Source organism: Hypanus sabinus, chromosome 6 (genome assembly GCF_030144855.1).
Source record: "Hypanus sabinus isolate sHypSab1 chromosome 6, sHypSab1.hap1, whole genome shotgun sequence".
Lineage (NCBI taxonomy): Eukaryota > Metazoa > Chordata > Chondrichthyes > Myliobatiformes > Dasyatidae > Hypanus > Hypanus sabinus.
In genome coordinates, this window is record NC_082711.1 from 92,848,470 (window position 1) to 92,874,573 (window position 26,104).

At 41.1% G+C, this 26,104-nt stretch overlaps 1 protein-coding gene across 1 annotated transcript in view; it reads right to left on the reverse strand.

Annotated features, from left to right (window-relative positions):
- The window catches only part of thsd7aa (thrombospondin, type I, domain containing 7Aa), a 406,075-nt gene that overhangs the window by 13,381 nt on the left and 366,590 nt on the right, over positions 1-26,104 (reverse strand). The window contains exons 23-24 of the mRNA XM_059972618.1: positions 18,162-18,335; positions 1,305-1,400 (exon numbers count right to left, since the gene is read on the reverse strand). Of these exons, the coding sequence (XP_059828601.1) occupies positions 1,305-1,400; positions 18,162-18,335 (270 nt within the window). The remainder of the gene's footprint in view (positions 1-1,304; positions 1,401-18,161; positions 18,336-26,104) is intronic.

Genomic DNA, 26,104 nt, shown 5'->3' on the forward strand with positions numbered 1-26,104 from the left:
GCTTCTTTCTATGTTATATGTCAATGATTTGGACAATGGATTTGATGGCTTTGTGGCCAAATTTGTGGACAATATGAAAGTGGGTGGAGAGGCAGGTAGGGTTGAGGAAGCAGAGAGGCAGAGGAAGGACTTAGACAGATTAGGAGAATGGGCAAAGAAGTGACAAATGAAATACAGTGTCTGGTGTATGGCCATGCACTTTGATAGAAGGAGCAAAAGTCTTCCACCTTCTCTCTGTAGGCTCTCTCATCATTTTTGGCAATGAGCCCCACCACTGTCATATCATCGGCGAACTGGACAATGTGATTACTCGGGTGTTTGTCCCTGCAGTCATGTGTGAGCAGAGTGTAGAGCAGTGGGCTCAGCACAGAGTGAGCTGGTGAGCGCACTCCCTGAGTACTCAGCCTGGCCCAGCCATCTTACGGGGGTTGACTCTCTGCAGAGTCCTCCTCATGTCAACTGTTGTTATAGACAGTGGCTGCTCACCCGGACGTGGACAGCGTTCATGCCCAGCGCTGTATTGCATGCCTCAAAGCATGCATCAGAATTGTTCAGAGCATCAGGGAGGTAAGGGTTACCGGTACAGTCAATGCTGTTTTCCCTTGCAGAGTCAGGAATGCCCCTGATGCCCTGCAATATACAACTAGGTTTGATATCGGACAGTGTTCCTGAATTTCTTGTGCATAGGCAGTCTTTGAACTCTTAATGCTGAAGATGAGGTTTCCTCTGGCTGCTCTGAGAGCTGCTTTGTCTCCAGACTTGAAGGCAGCATCACAGGCTTTTAGCACGAAGTGCACCTCTGTGTCCAGCCAGGGCTCCTGATTGCACTTGTGAGATGACTGTTCTTCAGAGGGTAAAACTGTCGACACATTTTACATAATAATTATATAGAATGATACTGAACATTTATTGCATCATTTTCTTACGGCTTCTTAATTTAAACTTGTTCTTGTATTCCTCATATTTATGTTACCTAGTAGCTAACTTACTATTCAATGGAAATAATTTCTCATCCTACAATTTACTGTACAAAAAACTTAGGCAATATTAAATACGTTATCAGATCCCATTAGTAATCTTCTCTATTCTGCAGTAAATGCTTGCCTCTTCTTGTCGAGGTCTTTTGTTGCTGCTTTTCCTTTTTGAATGGAACCCTCTTCATGGCTCTGGAAGCCCTGCTAAAGTTGTTTGTGGCTTAACTTTTAGTGCAAGTCAAAATAGAAACATTTCGTAGAACCCCTTCATAAAAGCATCAATAATCATGTATATTCATTGTACTAACAAAAAGAAGTTGCTTTCAGTACCTGTGACATTTATTCCATCTGACCTCTGACACCAAACTTCCCGATATGATCCTGTCCAAGCTCCAGCCAACCAAACGTATTCATAACAGTGGCCACCTGTAAGAAGCCATTGAAAGAATTGAATGGAGTATATCATATCTCAGGGTGTAGTGGGAGACATAGCTTTTTTTTTTAATCCTTTTCTGCTACCTTGATGTATTTATGTGATTTGCCTGGATAGCATGCAGACAAAAGCAGTTGACAATCATAAACTAATTACCAAGATTACAGGTAAGATTCCCTTTGAATTCAGTCAAGTCTGTGTTCCACCATTGAACAGCAGGCACAGATCCTAGTTGTATTCCTATTTTCTGTCATAGAGCGGAGTGAACATTTTTTTTACAATATCTCTGATCTGTTCTCTTCTGTTCAATTGCACTTCTAAGCTTTCAAAAGAACTAAGGTCTTATGACAAAAGTAGGTATGGTGAGACAATGCGCTTATTTCATTTTGCACAGAGTTTTATAAATTTAATGTTTCAAAATTCAAGAGGCAACAACTATGTTCCAAATGTTACCGTCAATACATTTTTTATAATTGGGCTCTGGTTTTGCAATTTATTGGTCAACTTAACTGATACTCTGCTACTTTTTTGATTGACTATTTGGAGGGACATAGCACACCCAAAATATTAACTAACACCAGTTAGTTAACTTACCAGGACTAGGTAGGATGCATGCTCAGGTTCTGAGGGAAGTACAGGACGAAACATTGGGGCATTGACTATAACATTTTGATATTCATAGGATAGTTAGGTGGTGCCAGAGCACTGGAAAGCTGAATGTTAATCTCTTGATCAAACAAAAGAGGATAAGTTCAGCCATTACAGGCCAGGGAGGTGAATGGCAGTGTTGTTAAGGATCAGAGTTGAGTTTGATCTGTATTCATGAACTACACTTGGAATGCCAGCCACAAATTCTAATTTTGTAGATGACAAAAAACCGTGAGCTGCAAAAAGGAAAGCAATGAAATGCAAGAAGATAGAAACTGGCTGCTCAAATGGGAGGATGCAGTTTTATGTGTATAGATACGAGGTGATGCACTTTGGTGAGAGGAATCTGGATGGCCTACATGGAATAAAGGACATTGTTTAAAAGAGGAGGTTGCAGGGCAGGTTGATTATATCGTTAGTAAGGCTTCTGAGATTTGCCAACAGAGACATAGAATATAACACTGGGAAGTTATATTGAACCTTTATAAAGCACTTGGCTCATTTGGAGTATTGAGCTAATTTTCCAGTCTGCTTATTAAAGGCAGGACGTGAAGGCATTGGAGAGTGCCCAGAGAAGAACATAACATGAAGAGAGGTCTGGATAAAGTAGAGAGTGGCAGGGTGCTATAAAAGGCCACATGTATAAAATCAAAAGAGGGGGAATTAATAGCAACCCAATGAAAAACTTAATTAGGGAATGTGTGGCTGGAATCTGAAGGACTGCCTGCAGAAGTGGTGGAGGCAGGTTCCATCATGGTCTACAAGAATTAAAATATGGAGAGAACAAAATTGCAAGGTAACAAAAAAGGTGAAATAGAACATGTGGGTTGGACTGCTCTGGTAGAGAGCTGGTGAGAGCACAATGGCCTCTTTCTGTGTTGTACCTATTTTATGAAACTCCCAAGCTGCCCAGAAACGGAGCAGGCAAACACATACTCAGGTTCATCCAAATGAGTAGTGTTCGGGATTCAGATAATTTAATCCATGTAGCATGCATAGAGATCTGGCTTACAGCACTTAATACAGGAAAAGATATGGGCCCTAAAAATTGCTTTATGATGAGCTGTTGAAGACTTGTGCTTCGGAATCATCAGTACCTTTTATCAAATTGTTTCAGTGTAATTCTGTATCATGCATCTACTTCACAATGTGGAAAATCACCAATGTACAATGCAACTACATGAAACCAGATAAATATGACCAAATTCAGCCCAATGATTCCATTTGCAATAATTAAAAAAGTAATGGAGGATGTCACAACAGTTCAATTAAGACACATTTACTCAGTAAAAACCTACACTTTTAAGCTTGACTTGAGTTCTACCAGAACCACTCTGCTTTTGATATTCCATTCTTGGTTCAAAAGCTGATTTCTGAAGACAAGATGTGAAATCCAGTGAATATCAGACTTACTGTAGTGTTAGGAATTTTAATACAATTACAATGGCAATTAAGGAGACTATCCAGAATGTGGAGTCACACTTGGCACAATGTAAAATAATTGAGACCAATTATCTCAGGCTAGAGCACATTGGGAGTTCCTTAGAGCACTGATCTGGATGAGACCAACGTCTGTATTTATAAGTTGCCTTCCCTCACTCATTATATTAGAAGTGGAGATATTTACAGATGATTATATCGTGTCTTAGCTGCAAATGCTCAGATGATGAAGTAGTCCATGCCCACAGGCAACAAAACCTACAAAAATTCCATGATGGCTTAAAGTTACATGTAATATTTGTACCATGCAATACTGAGCACCTTCAACAAGCAAAATGATGTAGATGGTGAGACCAAAAAGTCCTGCAATACTCAGCACAATAGGCAGCACGTGAGGCAGGAGGAACAGAGTTAATATTTCAGGTTAGTGATCTTTCATCAGAATCTAGAAGTGTTTAGATGAAGTTTCACTGACCTGAAGTACTACCTCAGCTTCTCTGTCTTCAAATACTGTCTGATTTGTTGACTATCTCTGGTTAATGGCTTCCCCCACCCTCCCCCATCCCACCAAAACAAAGCATCTAAGTACATGACAAGTAAATTAGTAGCATAACTGTTCCTAATTTCTCCACCTTAAATTATCCAGATATACCATTAAGCAAAAACTGAACAAATTGCTTTCTGTGAGCAGGTCACACGTTTTCCTCATGAGCTGCTGAGTTTGCACTGGGTGCTGTGGTTCCTCCCATATTCCAAAGTTGATTGGTAGGTTGATAGGCTATTGTAAATTACCTCTTGTATACCGGAGTGGTAGGAGAATCAGTGGAGCTTAAGGACTCATGAATGTTACAGGGAAATAAATAAGTGAATTGGATTGTTTTGTGACCCGGCATAGACCAGATGGGCTGAATGGCCACTTCTAATGTGGAAAGTATTCCGCAATCAGATCAGGTCAGAAGTAATGTATTCTGCAATGAGTGCTTCATATCCAGTTTTCACCCAAACCCTTTCTAGCACCTACAAAGCACAGGTCAAGCACATGATGGAATATGTTTAACCTACCTAGATGGGTGCAACCTCAATAACACATGAGACCAATCAGGGCAAAGCATATTAGTCTACTATAACGTTCACTCCCTCCATTACTGTATATGACTATAGTGAATACCATTGATAAAATATATTTGAACAAATCACCAAAGGCTCTCAAAAGTCATGCTGAGCCCATGACTTCTACCACCCAAGAAGGACAAGTGCAACAGGCAAATAAGAACTGCACATTCAAAGAAGGTGATGAATCAGCATACAGGAAGGAGCGAGAATATTTGGCTGTTAATGATAGTAATGTCACTTAATGTTAGTAAGGGCAAGGTGCTGACTGTAGACTTCAGGAGAGGGAAACCTGAGAGCCAGTAATCATCAGAGGATCAGAGGTGGAGGGATCAGTAACTTTAAACTGCTGGGTGTCATATAAATACTATTGCAAGGGGAGCACGGCAACACCTCCACTTCCTCAGGAAGCTGCAGATTTTCAGCATGTCATCGAAAACCTTGGCAAATGTCAATAGATGTGTGGTGGAAAATGTGGTGACTGGCTGCATTACAGCCTGGTATGGGAACATCAATACTGTTGAGTGGAGAATCCCACAAATGGTAGTGGATTTAGCCCAGTACATCATGGGTAAAACCCTTCCAACCATTGAGCACAACTACCTGAAATGTTGCCATAGAAAAGCAGCATCCATCATCAAAGGTCCTCACCACCATGCTCTTTTCTCACTGCTACCATCAGGTTGAAAGTACAAGTGCCTCAGGACTTGCACCACCAGGTTCAAGAACTGTTAATACCCATCAACCATCTTGAACAAAAGGGGAAAGCTATACTCATTTAAAGAGTTTATGTTATATTTTTATTTCATGTTTGTTATTTGTTGCTATTTATTTATACCTGCACTTGCTCAGTTTGTTTACAGTTTATAGATACTGTCTATAGATTTGTGGAGTATGCCCGTAGAGAAAGAATCTCAGGGTTGTATGTGGCGACATGTATGAACTCTGATAATAAATTTTAATTTGAACTTAGAACAACTCTATGTCTACCTTCAAATAATAAATTATTCTGCCCTGGAAATATATCATACTTTCTACACTACATTACCAATGGTTCTAAACCTGAAACTGACTAATATCAGTTGGGAAATCTTACAAGACAATGATAGGAGCTATTGGAAAAAAACACAACCTTTTCTTCTCAAGGCCAATTAATATTGGGTAATAAATGCCAATGATGCTCATTTTCCATGAGCAGGAGTAAACATATTTAAGTAGAATCCAACATCAGCAGATGCTCATTGTGTCTCATTCCACACAATGCAAATGCTGATTATTTTTCTCTTACTGAATTCAGATGATGATTACATACGTTCTATGTTCAGTTAGTCTATCCAGTGAGTAGCTGAAAGTCCTGAGTTTCAGTCCCTGCTTGTTATATCCATGTAGCTGATTGCATAGCTCAGCTCCTACGGAAGCAACACCTTATATTCCATCTGAGTATCCTCCAAACTAATGGCAGGAATATAAATTTCTCCCTTCGGTAACAAAAATTTCCCTCTCCTCCCCTTTTCCCATTTCCCACTCTGGCCTCCTTGTCTCACTTGCCTATCACTGCCCCCCAGATCCTCTCCTCCTTCCACTTCTCCTATGGTCCACTCTCCTCTTCTATCAGATTCCTTCCTCTCCAGCCCTTTATCTTTCCTAACCACCTGATTTCCCCTATCACCTTCCAGCTACCCTCCTTCCCTTCCTCCCACCTTTTTATTCTGGCTTTTTCCCCTTTCTTTTCCAGTCCTGAAGAAGGGTCTAGACATGAAACATTGACTGTTTATTTTTTTTCCATAGATACTGTCTGACTTGCTGTGTTCCTCCAGCATTTTGTGAGTGTTGCTAAGGAAGAATATGTTACACGTAGACTCAGGAACGACTACATTTGCGCCCTTGACACTGGTATCACCTCTGTAAACAAAGCACACAATGCCATAAGTAATCAGCAAGTCATTTGGGACAGCGATGCAGACTTGGCATTTCAGGTTCATGACCTTTCATCAGAAATTAACTATCTGATCTGTGGCAAATCATAAACGCAAACAGTTCTGCAGTTGTTGGAAATTTTGAGCAACACACACAAAGTGTGGGAAGAACTCAGCAGGTCAGGCTCAGCTGGAGCTATGGTCAGACTGAGTCAGGTGATGGAGAGAAATAAACATTTGATGTTTTGGGCTGAGACTGTTGATCAGCACCGAAAAGGAAGGGAGAAGAAGCAGAATATACTGCATAGATATATAGATGTAACAGGTCTTCATTTTTTTGTTATATTGGCCATATATCAACACCAAACTGTGTTATATTGAAATGCAAAATACTTCAGATGTTGGGTATAAGGATAGAAAATGCTGGAAATACTCAGCAGCCCAGACAACAAATGTGGAAAGAGAAACTCTTTTACTGACTATAACATTATAAAACTTTTAATAAATTAAAATGTCTTTGGATTGACATGACACACAATTGATGATGATCTTCAGTTTATAGATCTCAGTGATAGTAGGGCACAGTGATAGTTGGTGAGCAGAGTGACTAAGGGGTCCCTGCCCATAGTTCCCAGAAAGTGGCAACACGGTGAACGGGCTGCAGAAGATGGCTTATACTTTGAGTATTCTGTGCAATTCAGTTTGCCATGCTCTAGAAATGAGTTGACTATGCTAGAGAGTGCACAGAAGTTTCACCAATATAGTGCCTGGATTGTAGGACTTATGGGGAGATATTGGATAGGCTGAGATTGTTTCCACAGGGGTGAAAGCAACTGGGGAGGGGGGAATGGGGCAGTAGGGGGAAGAGGGGGTTTGGCAGTGCGGTGAACAGATAGAAATATATAAAATTATGAAAAGCACAGATGGGACAGATGGTCATTATTTTCCCCAAACAAAAGGAGTTTCAAAGCAAGAGAACAGTGGCTTAAGGTGAGAAGGATCACTGGTTGATACCTGTAACATGCTGCTGAAGAATGTGAAGAAATAAGATATATTTACTATGTGTAAGGGGCACTTAAGAAATCACTTAATCCAGGCAAGTGTAGGTGCGTAGATTTCATGTACCGATGGACTCAGTGTTGTACAGTCCAACTCTATCATACTATGCCTTGCGAAATGTGGGCTTGAGGGACATACTATGAGCAGCAATGAATACTAAAAGAACATGGAGGCAACTTCACGAGCCCCTGAACCTGACCTGAGAGCACCTTTTAGGATGGTTAACCCAGGAAAAGTATTTGTCCCAGCCATTGTATCTGGCGAGTACTGAAGACCTGTACAAATCAACAAGCCAGAGTATTTACTAACATCTTCAACTTCTTACTTTGGCAGTCTGATATACCCAGCAATCATACCAGTTCCCAGGCAAAACCTGTCTCAATGACAAACATCCAGTAGCATTTATTTCCAATGTGATGATTTATCTATCTTCACAACAGGTCAACAGTAGATGCTATTTCATTGGCTCTTCAATTAGCTCTGGAACATCTGTACAGTGGTGATGCATACATCAGGATGGTCTTCACTGACTACAGCTCAGCATTCAACACTATCAACCCCTCAAATCTAATCAGTGGCTTTAAGACCTAGGCCATGATACCTCCTTATGCAACTGGATCCTCAATTTCCTCACTTGCAGACCCCAGTCAATACAAATTGGCGACATCTCATCAACAATCACCACCAGCACAGGTGCACCACAAAGCTGCGTGTTTAGCCCTTTGCTTTACTCAGTTTATAGCTACTCCAGTACCATTTTTAAGTTTGCTGAATCAAAGGTAGTGACACATCGGTATATTGAAGGGAGATTGAAAATCTTGTTGAGTGGTGCCTTAACAACAACTTCTCACTCAACATAAAAAAAAAACAATTATTGACTACAGGAGGAAGAAGCCAGAGCTCCATGAGCCAGTCTTCATTATGGAAATGGAGGTAAAAAGGGTCAGTAACTTTAAATTCCTGGGTGCTACCGTATCAGGGGATCTGTTCTGGGAGCAGCACCTGTCCCAGTACCATTACAGCAGCTCTACTTCCTTAGAAGTCAGCGCAGATTCAACATGTCATATAAAACTTTGTCAGACTTCTACAGATGCATAGTGGTTGTATCATGGCCTGGTATGGAAAGTCAAATACCCTGGATCAGAAAACTCTACAAAAAGTGGTGGATACAGTCGTGTACATCACAGGCAAAGCCCCCTCTCCATCTCTGAGCACCATTATGAGGAGCCTTCCAAAAGAAAGCAGCATCCATCAACACGAACTCCCATCATTTAGGCTATGCTCTCTTCTCGCTACTATATTGGGTAGGAGGTACAGGAACCTTAGGTCCCAGACCACCAGGTTCAGGAGCAGTTAATACCCTACAACATCATGTTCCTGAACCAACATGGATAACTTAACTCACCTCAGTGCTGAACTGGTTCCATAACCTACACAGGCACACGAGTGAATCTGCAGATGCTGGCAATAAATAAAAACAAAAAATGCTGGCAGAACTCAGCAGGCCAGACCACATCTGTGGGAGGAGGTAGTGACGACGTTTCGGGCCGAAACCCTTCATCAGGAGTGAAGTGATGAAGGGTTTTGGCCCAAAATGTCATCACTACCTCCTCCCATAGATGCTGTCTGGCCTGCTGAGTTCTGCCAGCATTTTGTGTTTTCATCCATAACCTACACACTCACTTTCAAGAACTCTACAACTCAGTATTATTTTTTTATTTTGTATTATTTACAGGATTTATCTTCTTTTGTACATTGGCCATTAGGCAGTCTTTGTTGCTTATATTTTTTATCAATTCTATTCTGCTTATTTATTTCCCTGTCAAAATTTGCAAGAAACAAATCTCACGACAATACAATGGATTCCGGTTAATTGGGACACATCGGGACCAATGTTCAAAGTACATTTATTATGAAAGCATGCATACTATATACAACCTTACAAGTAGCCACAAAGAAACAGAATTAATTACAAAAAAGACTATCAAATACCCAATGTGCAAAAAGGACAAATCGTGACAAACAATAAAAAGTAAGCAAATAAAATTCAGAACTAAAGTTCATGAAAATAATTTCACAGTTCAGAATGCAAAAATGCCAGGCCGTACAGCCGGTTCAACAACTCAAATCCAAAAGGGAAGTTAAAGGCTATTGATTGCAGTGATCATTTTTCAAAATAAAGTGATTAATAATGTAGTTAATAGTTTTGTTTGCTGTCAGTAAGGTGTCGTTGTGTTTCATCAGTGCCATTTTAAATTGCACCGATGCATTTTGGCCCAATTAAGCAGTTTTCCCAATTAGCTGAACTTTCAAGGAAATAGATAAAAAGGTATAAAAAATGCAAACTACCATTTAACTGTGAAACAAATTATGTATGTAAATGAAATTCAGTATAAATTAAAACATTACAAAAACTACTACAGTACTATAAAACTGTGTATTAGTGCCTAATAGTTATTGATGGAGGAATTCATTCAGTGTATACTGACGTGTTCTTTTGATTGACAATAAATGAACAAAATCAGTGTAGACACTGAAGGCCGATAGTGGACTGCCTTGAAATAGTGCTGTCAACAATAATTGCAACATTCAAGATGATTGTCAATACCTTCAAATTCTTCATAATGTTAACTTGCTGAAGTAGTGAAACCATTTCACTTTCACTCCTGCACATTTCTGGCAGCACCAATCTGAATTCTTGAAACTTAAGTGAGCAAACTAGTACTGAATTGTCTGTTCACGTCTTGCCAAAAGTCAATGACAAAAATCACAGCTTTTTGATCACAAACATGTAAGTGATGGTATTTTTAAAACTGTTTTCTTTAGTGTCTAACAGCCATTAGCCCATAAGAACATATGTAAAGGGGGTTTCTTCTTTTTTCTTTGTTACTGTGTATGTAATCAAAATGGCTTCTTTGTTTTGTTAAAAGTAGGAATGCTTCTTTGTTGCGAGAGAGTGCTGGAAGCTTGTTTGGGTTAAAGTTTACTGATAACGAGAATTGTATTCCTTTGTAAACCAATTGGGATTAATGTTGTTCTTTCTTCTGAGTCTGTAAGCTATTGTTGGCGGGCTTTTGGGCAGATGGGCGCGAGGGGGTGAGAGAGAGAGGACGCCATGCTGTAAACTGGGCAAGGAACGGACCCCAAGCGGGGGTCCGAGGCCAGGAGGTACTCCGAGGAGAGGAGATGAAGCTAGATGTGCTTGGCTGACCACTTCAGATGGTCCTAAGCTGTGAGTCGAGGAGTTCGGAGGGGATCGAATGGTGGCCAGAAGACTTCAGTAATTGAGCTCCAACGGTTGTGCACGAAGTGGTTTGGACTTTGATAAGTTTGGCGCCTTTTCTTTTTTTTTCCTTCATATATACTGTATCGTTATTAATCACTTAGTTATAGTAACCTTTATAAATTGTACTTATTTAATTGCATATGGTGTACTGTCTGTTTTTGGGCGAGGCGGGGACATCGCACAGCATCCACGCCAGCTGATTACCCAGTTTGGCGGGGCTGAAGGCTGCTCCCCGTAGATGGGAACAAGCTGAGCGAGCCTGAGGCGACCCAGGGGGTTACACATAGAACAAAGAATAGTACAGCACATTACAGGCCCTTTGGCCCACAATGTTGTGCTGACCCTCAAACCCTGCCTCCCATATAACCCCCCACCTTAAATTCCTCCATATACCTGTCTAGTAGTCTCTTAAACTTTACTAGTGTATCTGCCTCCACCACTGACTAAGGCAGTGCATTCCACACACCAACCACTCTCTGAGTGAAACACCTTCTTCTAATATCCCCCTTGAACTTCCCTCCCCTTACCTTATAGCCATGTCCTCTTGTACTGAGCAGTGGTGCCCTGGGGAAGAGGCGCTGGCTGTCCACTCTGTCTATTCCTCTTAATATCTTGTACACCTCTATCATGTCTCCTCTCATCCTCACACCTCTCCAAAGAGTAAAGCCCTAGCTCCCTTAATCTTTGATCATAATCCATACTCTCCAACCAGGCAGCATCCTGGCAAATCTCCTCTGTACCCTTTCCAATGCTTCCACATCCTTTCTATAGTGAGGAAACCAGAACTGGACACAGTACTCTAAGTGTGCCCTAACTATAGTTTTATACAGCTGCATCATTACATCGCGACTCTTAAACTCTATCCCTCGACTTATGAAAGCTAACACCCCATAAGTTTTCTTAACTACCCAATCTACCTGTGAGGCAACTTTCAGGGATCTGTGGACATGTACCCCCAGATCCCTCTGCTCCTCCACACTACCAAGTATCCTGCCATTTACTTTGTACTCTGCCTTGGAGTTTGTCCTTCCAAAGTGTACCAACTCACACTTCGCTGGGTTGAACTTCATCTTCCACTTCTCAGCCCACTTCTGCATCCTATCAATGTCTCTCTGCAATCTTCGACAATCCTGTACAGTATCCATAACACCACCAACCTTTGTGTCATCTGCAAACTTGCCAATCCACCCTTCTACCCCCACATCCAGGTCGTTAATAAAAATCACAAAAAGTAGAGGTCCCAGAACAGATCCTTGTGGGACACCACTAGTCACAACCCTCCAATCTGAATGTACTCCCTCCACCACAACCTTCTGCCTTCTGCAGGCAAGCCAATTCTGAATCCACCTGTCCAAACTTCCCTGGATCCCATGCCTTCTGACTTTCTGAATAAGCCTACCGTGTGGAACCTTGTTAAATGCCTTACTAAAATCCATGTAGATCACATCCACTGCACTACCCTCATCTATTTGCCAGGTCATCTCCTCAAAGAACTCTATCAGGCTTGTTAGGCACGATCTGCCCTTCACAATGCCATGCTGACTGTCCCTGATCAGACCATGATTCTCTAAATACCCATAGATCCTATCTCTAAGAATCTTTTCCAACAGCTTTCCCACCTCAGATGTAAGGCTCACTGGTCTATAATTACCTCGATTATCCCTACTACCTTTTTTGAACAAGGGGACAACATTCGCCTCCCTCCAATCCTCTGGTACCAATCCCATGGACAATGAGGACATAAAGATCCTAGCCAGAGGTTCAACAATCTCTTCCCTTGCCTCATGGAGCAGCCTGGGGAATACTCCATCAGGCCCCGGGGACTTATCCGTCCTAATGAATTTTAACAACTCCAACACCTCCTTTCCCTTAATATTAACATGCTCCAGAACATCTACCTCACTCATATTGTCCTCACCGTCATCAAGTTCCCTCTCAGTGGTGAATACCAAAGAGAAGTATTCACTGAGGGCCTCACTCACTTCCACAGCCTCCAGGCACATCTTTCCACTTTTATCTCTAATTGGTCCTACCTTCACTCCTGTTATCCTTTTGTTCTTCACATAATTGAAGAGTGTTTTGGGGTTTTCCTTTACCCTACTCGCCAAGGCCTTCTCATGCCCCCTTCTTGTTCTTCACAGACCCTTCTTAAGCTCCTTTCTTGCTACCCTATATTCCTCAATAGACCCATCTGATCCTTGCTTCCTAAACCTCGTGTATGCTGCCTTCTTCCACCTGACTAGATTTTCCACTTCAGTTGTCACCCATGGTTCCTTCACCCTACCATTCTTTATCTTCCTCACCGGGACAAATTTATCCCTCACATCCTGTGAGATATCCCTAAACATCGACAACATGTCCATAGTACATTTCCCTGCAAAAACATCATCCCAATTCACACCCACAAGTTCCAGCCTTATAGCCTCATAATTTGCCCTTCCCCAATTAAAAATTTTCCTGTCCTCTCTGATTCTATCCTTTCCCATGATAATGCTAAAGGTCAGGGAGCAGTGGTCACTGTCCCCAGATGCTCACCCACTGACAGATCTGTGACCTGACCTGGTTCTTTACCTAATACTAGATCTAGTATGGCATTCCCCCTAGTCGGCCTGTCAACATACTGTGACAGGAATCCATCCTGGACACACTTAACAAACTCTGCCCCATCTAAACCCTTGGAACTAATCAAGTGCCAATCGCTATTAGGGAAGTTAAGGTCACTCATGATAACAACCCTGTTATTTTTGCACCTTTCCAAAATCTTCCTCCCATTCTGCTCTTCGGTATCTCTGCTGCTACCAGGGGGCCTATAGAATACCCCCAGTAGAGTAACTGCTCCCTTCCTGTTCCTGACTTCCACCCATACTGACTCAAAAGAGGATCCTGCTACATTACCCACCCTTTCTGCAGCTGTAATAGTATTGCTGACCAGTAATGCACCAATAATAGTATCCTCCTCCCCTTTCCCCCTCTCTTTATCCCTTTTAAAGCACTGAAATCCAGGAATATTGAGAATCCATTCCTGCCCTGGTGCCAGCCAAGTCTCCGTAATGGCCACTACATCATAATTCCATGTATGTATCCAAGCTCTCAGTTCATCACCTTTGTTCCTGATGCTTCTTGCATTGAAGTACACACACTTTAGCCCTTCTACCTTACTACCTTTACACCCTTTATTCTGCTTCTCTTTCCTCAAAGCCTCTCTATATGTTAGATCTGGCTTTACTCCATGCACTTCTTTCACTGCTCTATCGCTCCGGGTCCCATCCCCCTTGCAAATTGGTTTAAACTCACCCGAACCATGCTAGCAAACCTACCAGCAAGGATATTGCTCCCCCTCCAGTTCAGGTGCAACCCATCCAATCTGTACAGGTCCCACCTTCCCCGGAAGAGATCCCAATGGTCCAAAAATCTAAAACCCTGCCCCCTGCACCAACTCCTCAGCCACGCATTCAACTGCCATCTCCTCCAATTCGTACCATCACTATCTTGAAGTGGGTGGTCTTGGATCCATCATGGCTGATCTTGGATCCCACTGAACCCCATTCACATGGCTTCTCACCTTATCCTTTGATGCCCTGATCGATCATGAAATGATCAAATTACGCCTTAAATATACCCACAGACTTAGCCTCCACAGCGGTTTGTAGCAGAGCATTCCACAAAATCACTACTCTCTGATTAAACTGATTCCTCCTTACCTCCATTCTAAAAGGTTGCCCCTCAATTTTGGGGCTGTGCCCTCTAGTTCTGGATACCCTCACCATATGAAACATCCTCTCCACATCCACCCTATCTAGTCCCTTCAACATTTAGAAGGTTTCAATGAGATCCCTCCACATTCTTCTAAACTCTAGTCAGTTCAGGCCCAAAGCTGCCAAACGCTTCTCATATGTTAACCCCATTCATTACCAGAATCATTCTCATATACTCTCCTCTGGACTCTCTACAATGACAATACATCCTTTCTGAGATATGGGGCCCAAAACTGTTGACAATACACTAAGTGCAGCCTGACTAGTGTTGTATAAAACCTCAGCAATATCTCTTCGCTTTTATATTCTATTCCCCTTGAAATAAATGCTGCCATTGCATTTGTCCTCTTTACCACAGTCTCCACCTGTAAATTAACCTTCTGGGAGTCTTGCATGAGGTCTCCTAAGTCCCTCTGCACCTCTGATGTTTGAACCTTCCCCCATTTAGATAATAGTCCACACTGTTATTCCTTTTATCAAAATATATTATCATATATTTAATCAACACTCTATTCCATCTGCTGCTTTTTTGCCCATTCTTCCAATTTGTCTAAGCCACACAATGTGCATGCGACTGACACTAGTTAGAAAGTGTTTGACAACAGTCTCCTGCTTCAACTAAGCCACATAGCATCCCAAATAAACAAAGGGAATCCTGGCTATTTTCTCAATTTGTTTTTTGTTCTTTAAGAGTTACCTCAAGTAAGTGGCTGTTCCAATTAATTAATGGCCCAATTAACCAAAATGCATTGTATCTGGTGACATATATGTACTTTTATAATAATTTTACTTTAAACTTTGAAAGAAATGCACCACTATAAGCACTTAAAGTTAAGGAGATACGGGCAGATTGTGGGAAGGAACTGCATTTATTAAGTCAGCATGGCCATGCTTGCCGGTGGTGGATTAGTTAAGTGTTGGTATTCTGATGCAGTGAATTTGTGACATCCTAACAAACAAAGGAATCAGAACAGTTTAGAAAAGGAAAAATAAAAGTAGCAAGCAAAATATCTATTCTAAAACTCCACCAGGGAAACACTGAAATATTGTTTTACGCTGCTAACTTGCTAAAATGTGGAATGCACAATTTGAAAAGATGTCGGAAGCAAGCTCAGTGACAATTTTCAAAGTGGAATTGCACGAATAGCAGAAAGTGAAAGGACTAAATGGAAAGCTCTTTCAAACTGTTGGTACGATCAGATAAATGGCCTGGAAACTGCAGCAAGGCAAAAAATTAAAATGGTGTGCTGACAGAAGACAGTGCAGACACTGTACAGTCTCAAGCTGAACTAAACCTTGAGAGCTGGACTTCCCTTCGTACAACCTTCGCTAAGTATGCAAGTTCAGCAAGACAAGGGTTAAAATGAAAAGCTGACTGAGAAATGGAGCAGACGTGGCACAGACGTAGTGCAGACATTCAGGCTGAGCACAGACCTTGAAAGCCTAACTCTCCCTTGCTCACTGCTCAGTTCAAGCTGAGGAACTAACTACCAACACAAGATAAAGATGCAAATGAAGGTTTCTAGGGGAACACTTATTATTGGACAGTTATTTTACTAATTCAAAAACATTATTGGCCTTTAACACATAGATTTAATTGGTATTAATACCTAAAATGTGTATTATGATTGGTCCTTAAATATGCACATGATGGGATTCAGACATGCACAGTTTCATTGGATCAACATTTGTATCCAGCTATTCAATTTCTGTATCAAAATGAAATTTTAGAAAGTTTAGTGACAGGGGCCAGGCTGTTTTCTTAGTGTACAAGCAAATAAAGTGTGATTAAGGAACAAGTGCAAGTTTTCACTCAAACTAAATATATATAGTTGATTCTAGTTATTTTGGCCTGATTAAGTGACTCTCCAAATTAGCTGAAATTCCATGAAACTAGCTAAAGAGGTATAGAAAAGACAAACTACCCTTTAGCTGAGTGACAAATTGTGTACTTAAATGAAATACAGAACAAATTAGAACACTACTGCACTATAAAACTGTGTATTAGTTCCTAATAGTTATCCAGTGTATGCTGCTGTATTATTTTGATCAAATGTAAATAACAAAATCAGCGCAGTCATATAGTGTAGATAATGGACTGTCTTCAAATAATGCTTTCGATGAATGCATCCTCTAAATCTTTGTTTTCATTGTAATATTTAAGATGGTTGTTGACATCTTCAAATTCTTCATAGTGCCTGACTTGTTGAAGTAGTGAAATTAATTTTCACTCCCAGCCATTCCTGGGATCTTCAGTCTTGAAACCACAATGAGAGAAAACAGCTCCAAATTGTCTTACTGCTTATTATCCCCAACTATCAGTGATAAAAATTACTACATTTTGGCCACTAACACTATTTAAAAACTGTTCTCGCTAAACATGAGGAGTGTCTAATGGGCATGTGACTGATGCTAGTCAGAAGGTTCTTGGCAGCAGTCTCCAGTCCCAAAAAATAGCCAAAGGGAATCCCATCAACTTTCTTGCATTGCTTTTGTTTTTTTTAAGGTGTTTTTGCAAATAAATAGCTACCCTGATCAACCAATGGCTGATTAATGCAATCCACTGTTATTTTAACTTTGAGCAACTTCCTTAGGAGAACTTCTAAAGCATTTGCTCAAGTACTTAGTGGTCCCGAATATGATGTAAAATAATACAGTTCCTTTCTAGTTCAATACAAAAATATGACCAAATAATTTGCCAAAGTTTGGGCTTCACTGGCATACTTAAAAATAAATACTGTCTAATCTACCACTTAATTTTTCTATTGGAAGTGATTCATAAACAAATATACTTCTGTGGCAACCTCAGTTTTTGGCAGTATCAAATCAATGCAAATTCCCAGCCATCTCATGGACAAAACCTAATAGACACATTAGTTTTAAAGTTTTATCTTACAAAATGCTGAATATTTTCACCTTAATTCCCCATTACACTGTGGGTAGAAAAATATGAATAGTGTTGCTAGTAATGACATGAGGAGTTCAAATGTGTGAGTGTAATTCCACACAGAACCAGGAGATGGGAGCATTCCTTTATAGACTGGCAGCAGCTAATGCGGGTAGACCTGGTTGAAAGGAGGACAGGACTGGCAATTCAAACATTCCACAATCATCAGGAATAGTATAGAGGGAATGTAGCTGAGGGGGTGATTTCAATACTGATTAAGGAATATCAGTACTGTCGCAACAAGGACAGATAGCTGAGAAGGTCCTTCAAATCAGACAAGATGAACAGAACTTTGGAACTTAAAGGATGCAATCTCTTTGCTGAGGATGTAAGACAGTCAGCAGAAGATAGACGAACAGATATATAGACAAATCATAGAGGGATTTAAGAATAATATGTCAAAGTAGTAGGGGATTTAATCTTCTTCAATATTAACTGGGATCACCTTAGAGTGAACGGCATAGGGGTGGTAGTACAAAGGTAATGCTACTTAAGACATACAGATTTTTAATCAGTGTCAATTGCAATCAGAGTAATTCATGGCGAACCTGCTTGGGTTTTCGTTGGTTGCACAATGCGTCAGCTGTACTCACCTGTACATGAGCGGGTTTCCAGTGTCTGCTCAGGGCACAGGTGTTCGTTTTCCATTGCTTGGATGATCACTGCCTTAGTCCGTACTTGTACTCCACCGTGACCAAGATCTTGGTTATTCACACAGGTTAGCTGACAAGAACTCCACACAGACCATTCTGTGAGGTAACAGTCACCTGTTGAAATTAAGTGAAGAGTATTAGTTTAGAAATTCAATTACATTGTAACAATTATATTAGTGCTATGCAACTGATTCTTTTCCCCAAGTGAAATATGAGAACAGCTATTTCTGAGCTGGTTTGCATGATCTAGATGCCATCTGGGAACTGGTCACTTGCTGGATCAAGAGGATTGTAAGAAAATTAGTTGACGTGACTCCAGCAATAACTGCTGTCTTCTCATTACACAGTGTCTATCTTGGACCACACGACAACAAATTCCTGGCTTATATCATCCACACACCAATCACATTCCCTGAACAGACAGGCTCTGACCAGCTGAACCCCTGATTTTTCAATGATCTCAGTGCTCTCTATTTCTGTTCACCATCAGTTCACCCAGCCCTGCCCAGGTGTCCATCTTAACTGTTTACCTGGCCCACATCACCAAACTCCATCCTGAACTTAGTTGCAATAATCAGCTCTCCCCAGCCCAACACCCTCCCCACCCCCACCACCTTGAAGTCAGCCTTTGCCTGCCAGCCTTCTTTCCCCACAACTCCACCAGATCCAGCCTCAAACCCAGATGCAAACCTTCTGAAATCTCTTCTGCTGTGATGACAAAATAAAGCAGGCATGCTAGCAGTCTATGCACCAAAGCTAACCTTATGTATTTATATTTATTCTGTTTTTTTTGTGTTCTTTATGCTTATCGTGTTGATTATATGCTGCCCCAGATCTTGAGTAAGGATCACTTTGTTCTCTTTTACATTTGTGTACCAAAGAATGACAAGAAACAATTTTGATTCTTGACATGTGGAAGTGTGCGGTGGTTAGCCAGAATTGAATTGATTGTTGGCAAGCTGTGAAATAAACTGTACAGATTACCAGTACACTACAATACCAAGGGGTGTGTAGTACTTTGTCCTGTCAAAATTTCCATTCAATATTTCACGCCTTGTTGCAACATTCCTGCTGTGAGAACCATCTGACTCCCTCAGACTCAGGCAACATCCATATTGTTGCAGGAATCCTGCTGGGATCCTGGCTTGTGCCACAATGACTCAAAAGCGGAAAGTGGGTTAGGGTTGATACGGAAATGGAATGATGGATGGGATTCCAGATTCCACTTCAAGGAGGCCATCCGTTAATATATGAATGCAAAGTATTTAATTTATACTGGAAATTTTGTATAACAGTAAGTTGTATCAAAGAAACAAAGTGAATTGTATCATAATCAGTACTTTGTGGATATACATTGCTATGAAATTTATCAAGTCATGATTTGAAAATAGTTCGTGTCATCTAAGATTAGTTTTATTGAGTTTGGGGAAATACATTTGTAAAAGGCACAGAAGTTCAATTCTATTAAGTAGGAATGCTATAATTGTATTCCTGAGCATGCTCTTCTAAAAATAGACTATAATGTCCATCTACTGTCTTAATAAAACACTTAGACATCTGAGGAAGATACATACACAAAATGCTGGAAGAACGTAGCGGGTCAGGCAGCATCTATGGAAATGAATAAAAGTTTGACATTTCAGCCATGACCCTTCTTCAGGAATAAAAAGAAGGGGGCAGATGTCCGAATAAAAATGTGTGGGGAAGTGAAAGGGGGTAGCTCGAAGGTTAAGTCAGGTGGGTTGCAAAGGTGAAGGGCTAGAGAAGAAACAAACTGATAAGGAGAAGGGAGTAGACCATAGAAGAAAGAGAAGGAGGAGGGGACTGAGGGGGAGTGATAGGTAGGTGAGCAGCGGTAAGAGACCAGCGTGGGAAATAGAAGAAGCGTGAAGGGGAAGGGTTGAGAAAACTGTTTTTTTTTTACCTGAAGGAGAAATTGATATTCATGCCATCAGATTGAAGGCTATCCAAATGGAATATAAGGTGCTGGTCCTCCATCCTGAGGGTGGCCTCATTGTAGCATCAAAGGAGGCCATGGACTGACATGTCAGAATGGGAATGGAAATTAAAATGTTTGGCCGCTAGGAAGTTCTGCTTTTGGCGGATGGAGCGGAGGAGCTCGATGAAGCAGTCCTCAACTTATGATGGGTTTCATCAATGTAGAGGAGGCCATGAAGTGAAGCAGGTGAAGTGTTGCCTCACTTGGAAGGACTGTTTGGGACCGGAGGTGAAGGAGGACGTGAATGGGCAGGTGTAGCACTTATGCCACATGCAGGGATAAGCATCAGGAGAGAGGTTAGTGGGGAGGGATGAATGGACAAGGAAATCACAGAGGGAGTGATACCTGAGGAAAGCAGAGTGAGGGAGGGAGGTAATGATGTATTTGGTGGTAGGATCTCTTTGGATGTGGCGGAATTTGCGGAGGGTGATGCATTAGATGCAGAGGCTGGTGGGGTGGTAGGTGAGGACAAGAGGAACTGTGTCACTGTTAGGGCAGCAGGAAGATGGGGTGAGCACAGATGGTCAGGAAGTGGAGGAGATGCGGGTAAGGGCAGCATCAATGCTGGAAGAAGGGAAACCCCGTTCCTTGATGGAGGAGGACATCTCTGATATCCTGGAAAGGAAAGTTGCATCCTGGGAGCAGGTGTGACAGAAGTGAAGAAACTAAGAAAAGGAAATACTGGTGACATGGTGGGAAGAGGTATAGTAGGGATAACTGTGGGAGTCAGTAGCATTATAAAAGATGTTGGTTGACAGCTTGTCTCTAGAGATGGAGACAGACAGATTGAGAAAGGTGCCAGAAATTACCAAGTGAATTTAAGGATAGGGTGGAAATTAGAGGCAAAGTTGACAGAATTGACAAGCTCAGTGTAGTTGCATGAAGCAGGCACCAAAGCAGTCGCCAGTGTAGCAGACAGGAAGATGAACACCTAAACTCAAAAGTATGACAAACTAGAATTCAAAACTGCTCCTGTCTTCCTTCCTAAAGAGTGATATATTGTGCCAACCTTACAGGCTATGATCGAAACTAGCTGGCTGGGTGTGATTTACAGACAACCCTTCATTTTGTCCTCAGACCCTGAACTGGGCCTGCTGGTAGTACCTGCATTTAGGGAAAAGCAGAATTCGTAAGTATTAAGTACATTAGCCATTAGTTCAAGTTCAAATCAAATTTATTATCGAAGTATATTTGTGCCACCATGTGCTCTGAGATTCATTTTCTTGCAGGCATTCACAGTAAATACAAAGCAACACAATGGAATTAATGAAAAACTGCACACAAAGATGGACAAATAACTAATGTGCAAAAGACAATAAACTGTGCAAATACAAAAAAAAACAAACAAAATGGTAATAATAAATAAATAAATAATAAATATCAAGAAAATGAGATGAAAAGTCCTTGAGAGTCCATAGGTAGTGGGAACTGTTCAATACAGTCAGCCCTCCTTATCCACGTGGGATTGGTTCTGGGATCCCTTGCGGATACCAAAATTTGCGGATGCTCAAGTCCCTTATTCAACCTGGCTCAATGCAGCGGACTTTAGGACCCAGCGGCAGAGATCCGAATCTGCAGTGTTTGTGTTCACGAAAATAATCACGATCACGATTGAAAATACATTTGAAATAATAAAGCGATCGGAAAGAGGTGAAATGCCAGCAGTCATTGGAAAAGTGTTAGGCTACGTCGGTCAACGATCGGAACAATTTTAAAGGATAAATTGAGAAAGGCTCTGCCCCGATGAAAGCTACAATTATTACTAAGTAATACAGTGGTTTAATTATTGGGTTTTGGGTTTTTGATCCTCCATGTCAATCTGGCATGGTGGAGAGCGCACACAGGAGCAGTCTGTCACTGGACTGAACTCGGGAACTTCTGTTCCCGAGCCCGGCACTGAAACATACGTTCTTAAATGCTTTATATGCATAGAAAGGTAAAATATATACTATATACTAAGACAAATGTTTGACTAACTGACGCTAATTAATACTGGATGTACCTGTTCCGACTTACTTAGTAAGAGAACTTCCTATTTTTTTCGATCCCGATCCACGATAACCCACGCACATCCTCCCATATACTTTAAATCATCTCTAGATTACTTAAAATACCTAATACAATGTAAATGCTATGTAAATAGTTGTTATACTGCATTGTTTAGGGAATAATGACAAGAAAAAAAAGTCTGTACATGCTCGAACAACAAGTGCTGGAAGAGCACTTCCGGGTTTTCGCGATTCACGGTTGGTTGAATTCACACATGCGGAATTTGCGGATAAGGAGGGCTGACTGTATTGAGGTGAGTGAAGTTATCCCACTGGTTCAAAAGCCTGATAGTTGATGGGTAATAGCTGTTCTTGAACCCGGTGGTGAGAGTCCTGTACCTATTTTCTGATGGCACCAGTGAGTTGAGAGCATGGCCTGGATAATGGAGGTCCTTGATGATGGATGCTGCTTTCCTGCAACACTGTTCACCGTAGACATGCTGAATGGTGGGGAGGGTTTTATCCGTGATGGACGGGGCTGCATCTACTATTTATCTTTAGAAGTTTGTCAAAGTTTAAGATAACATGCTGAATCTTCACAAACTTCTATGAAAGTACAGGCCCGATCCAGGACAAACATAAAACCATGAACCAGCTTTCAAACTGTTCAAATGTAACAAAGGGTAATTGGTCTTGTGTTTACAAAGACAGCAATGTAAACAAACACAGCAATGTCTGTGAAGAGACCAGGAAACCATTTCATAATAGGACAGCATTTAGAAACATAGAAAACCTGCAGCACAAATAAGGCCCTTCAGCCCACAAAGCACAAACATGTCCTTACCTTAGATCTACCTCGACTTATCCATAGCCTTCTATTTTTCTAAGCTCCATGTACCCTTCCAGGAGTCTCTTCCTGATGAAGGGTCTCTGCCCGAAATGTTGGCTACTCTTTTCTCACAGATGCTGCCTGACCTGCTGAGTTCTTCCAGCGTTGTGTACGTATTCTTTGATCCACAGCATCTGCAGTTGTATTTTTGTGTCTTAAATGAACCTGTTGTATCTGCCTCCACTACCGCTGCTGGCAGCCCATTAACATGATATGATTTGGTAACTGGATAATCTGTATGCGTTCACTAAATCTACAGATAACAGTTAGTTAATTAGCCTGCTTCAAAAGAGGCATTAGACATCTTCAGCTAATAGGTTTAACACCTTTACAACAGAGATCAAGGGAAGTTCCAGACTGCCTATTTTGTGATATAGCGCATCAAACAAACTAGGCCAGAGGCACATTTGTTTTATCAATCTATATTTGAAGTATTTGTGCACCTAAAGAGTCAGCTTTCGCAATACTGTGATAAAAGACGTATATTTTAAATATCCAGGATATGTCCTTATAGGTTTTCAGAATATTGATATGAACTACTATATATTCCGGAGTATAAGCGGACCTGGAGAATAAGCCAACCCCCCCATTTTCAAGGTTATAAAAGTGACTTTTTCATGTTACCTTTGTATAAGCCGACCCGTTTTGTAGACATTTTTGATTTACCCAGAAAAGATCACAAGATCTCACATGCTGGTACTCAGCTTTGCCGGATCCGGACCCTGGGAAGTTTGTGAAACTGTACCTGCTAAGAAAACAGGCCTACACTTTGTAGAGCATTATAGGCAAATTCTTAATAAATAAATCAGGGAGGGAAATTTTGGATTAGGTTTCCAATGGAAAAGAATCCTCTGAAATGTAACCCCCGTGAAACCATTTAGCGCCCATCGCAATCTCGTTAAAACATAACACGGGGTGGCAGGATCAGTACGTGCGCTCAGTATGTACCGTGTACAAAAGAGTAAAACAAATGTGTTATGATGCTGACTTCAAGCTGAAGGTTGTTGATTTTGCTAAAGGAACAAATAATTTTGCAGCTGCTAAGAAGTTTAGTATAAACGAGAGAGAGTGGAGAAAGGCAGAGGACACGCTGAGGGAAATACCAAAGACGAAATGTGCAAACTGCGGGAAAACATACCAGTGGCCGGAACTGGAAGGAAAAGTTTTAGAGTGGGTGAATCACCAGTGATCATCCAGATACGTTGTTACCAGAGAAATGATTCGAGTTCAAGCGTTGAAATGGGACGAAAAACACCGTGAGGTCAGTGAAAATTTCAAAGCTATGTGAAGTTGGTGCACCTGATTTATGAATAGATGTGATCTTGTGTTGAGTCAAAAAACAAAGATTGCTCAGAACATTCCCGTGGGGTGTTGTTTACATTCAGGAATGCTGCTGGATGGTTGAAGTGGGTTGCTTGAAGTGAGTTAAAGAGGTGTGGTGACGACGTCCCGAAGATTTCATGAAGGAAAAGTCACTACGTGTCTGGGACATGTTCAAAGCGCACTTGTCAGGTGAAACAAAAACAGCATTGAAAGCTGAAAATATGGACATTGCAGTCATCCCCGGTGGTTTGCTCCAGCCACAAGATGTGAGTTTAAACGAACCAAAGAATTCATGCATCGACAGTGGAACCAATTTGACTCAAAAACAGCCAATAAATATGACCTGCCTTCCATGTATTTGTTTTTCTACAGTTGGCACCCTCTGTATAAGCTGACCCCCTAATTTTAGGACCAAAATTTAGGGCCAAATTCTCAGCTTATACACTGGAATTTATGGTACAGTATTTTAATACATTTGATGGTCTAGTCAGTTAAGATAAACCCCCAAAGTAAATATGGCAGGGGTGGTGAACCTTTTACATTCTATGCGTCAGTTTTTTCACGCACGAGTTCAGATGCACCATACAACTCTTGAACCCCCATTCAATTCTTGTTAAAATATGTTAATATAGAACTCGAGCGTGTAAAGATCGCCTCTGAACTCGTGCATGAAAAAAACTGACGCATGGAATGTAAAAGGTTGGCCTCCCCTGAAATATGTGATTCAATGGAACCACTGCTCCATGTCTGTCATACAAGTGTGACCCTTCAAATTGCATTCAATCACCTGCTGTTAATCTTTGTGCTTAAAATTATAAAAAAAAAGTCAATATATACTGAGTTCAGAGAGAGTCTATACAAGAGCATCCCACTTGTGTGTACCCAGCTCCAGTCTCTATTTGGCCAAAACAAAGTTACAATACTTGCCCCTTGCAATAACCATATTGTTGTTGCCCCACCCACTTGCAAATCCATGTCCTAGATGGGCTGACCTCCTGCATCATTCAAATATCCATCAAGACAGAGCAAGATCTAAATGGCAAGTAGGTTTTGGGCATCAAACCATGAGGTAGCACCCCTGAAATGCATCACAGAGCTTTGACAGTTTGCCAGCTTTTATACATTGATCAATGATTCAGAATAGGCTGATTTGACTCGAAGTAGTAAACTACTGTTAAAAAACACAAATAAATTTATTTAATGGGATATTAAATCGCTAACAAATAATTGAACATTAAAATAAGCTAAGAACTTAGCTTTCTCTCCAGGACTGTCAACTCGATTTAAATGAATATGGTCTTCATTTGTATGTCAGACCCTGAATGAATGAAGAGGACTGGATATGAGGTACATCCAGACCCTCTCTTCTGGATGTCACTGTCCTTCTCTTGGGCTCTAAGGTAAGTCCAGAAATCTGACCTCCACCAGTTGGGACACTTTTTTTCTTTTCATCTCACCTGACTGGAAGTACTGAGGTGTGAATGGATGGTAGTCTGCGATGCCCTTTGCAGCTGATCACTATCAGTCAACACCATTTGGGCCACTATAATAACTCTCATAAAGTCTGACACCCAACATCAAGGAATTATGCTTTTCTTCAAAATTGTGGATATTTAACTTTCACAGTCCAATGTCGTCTAAGCCCCATCTTATATCCAAAGGAAAACAATGGCCCATGTTTACT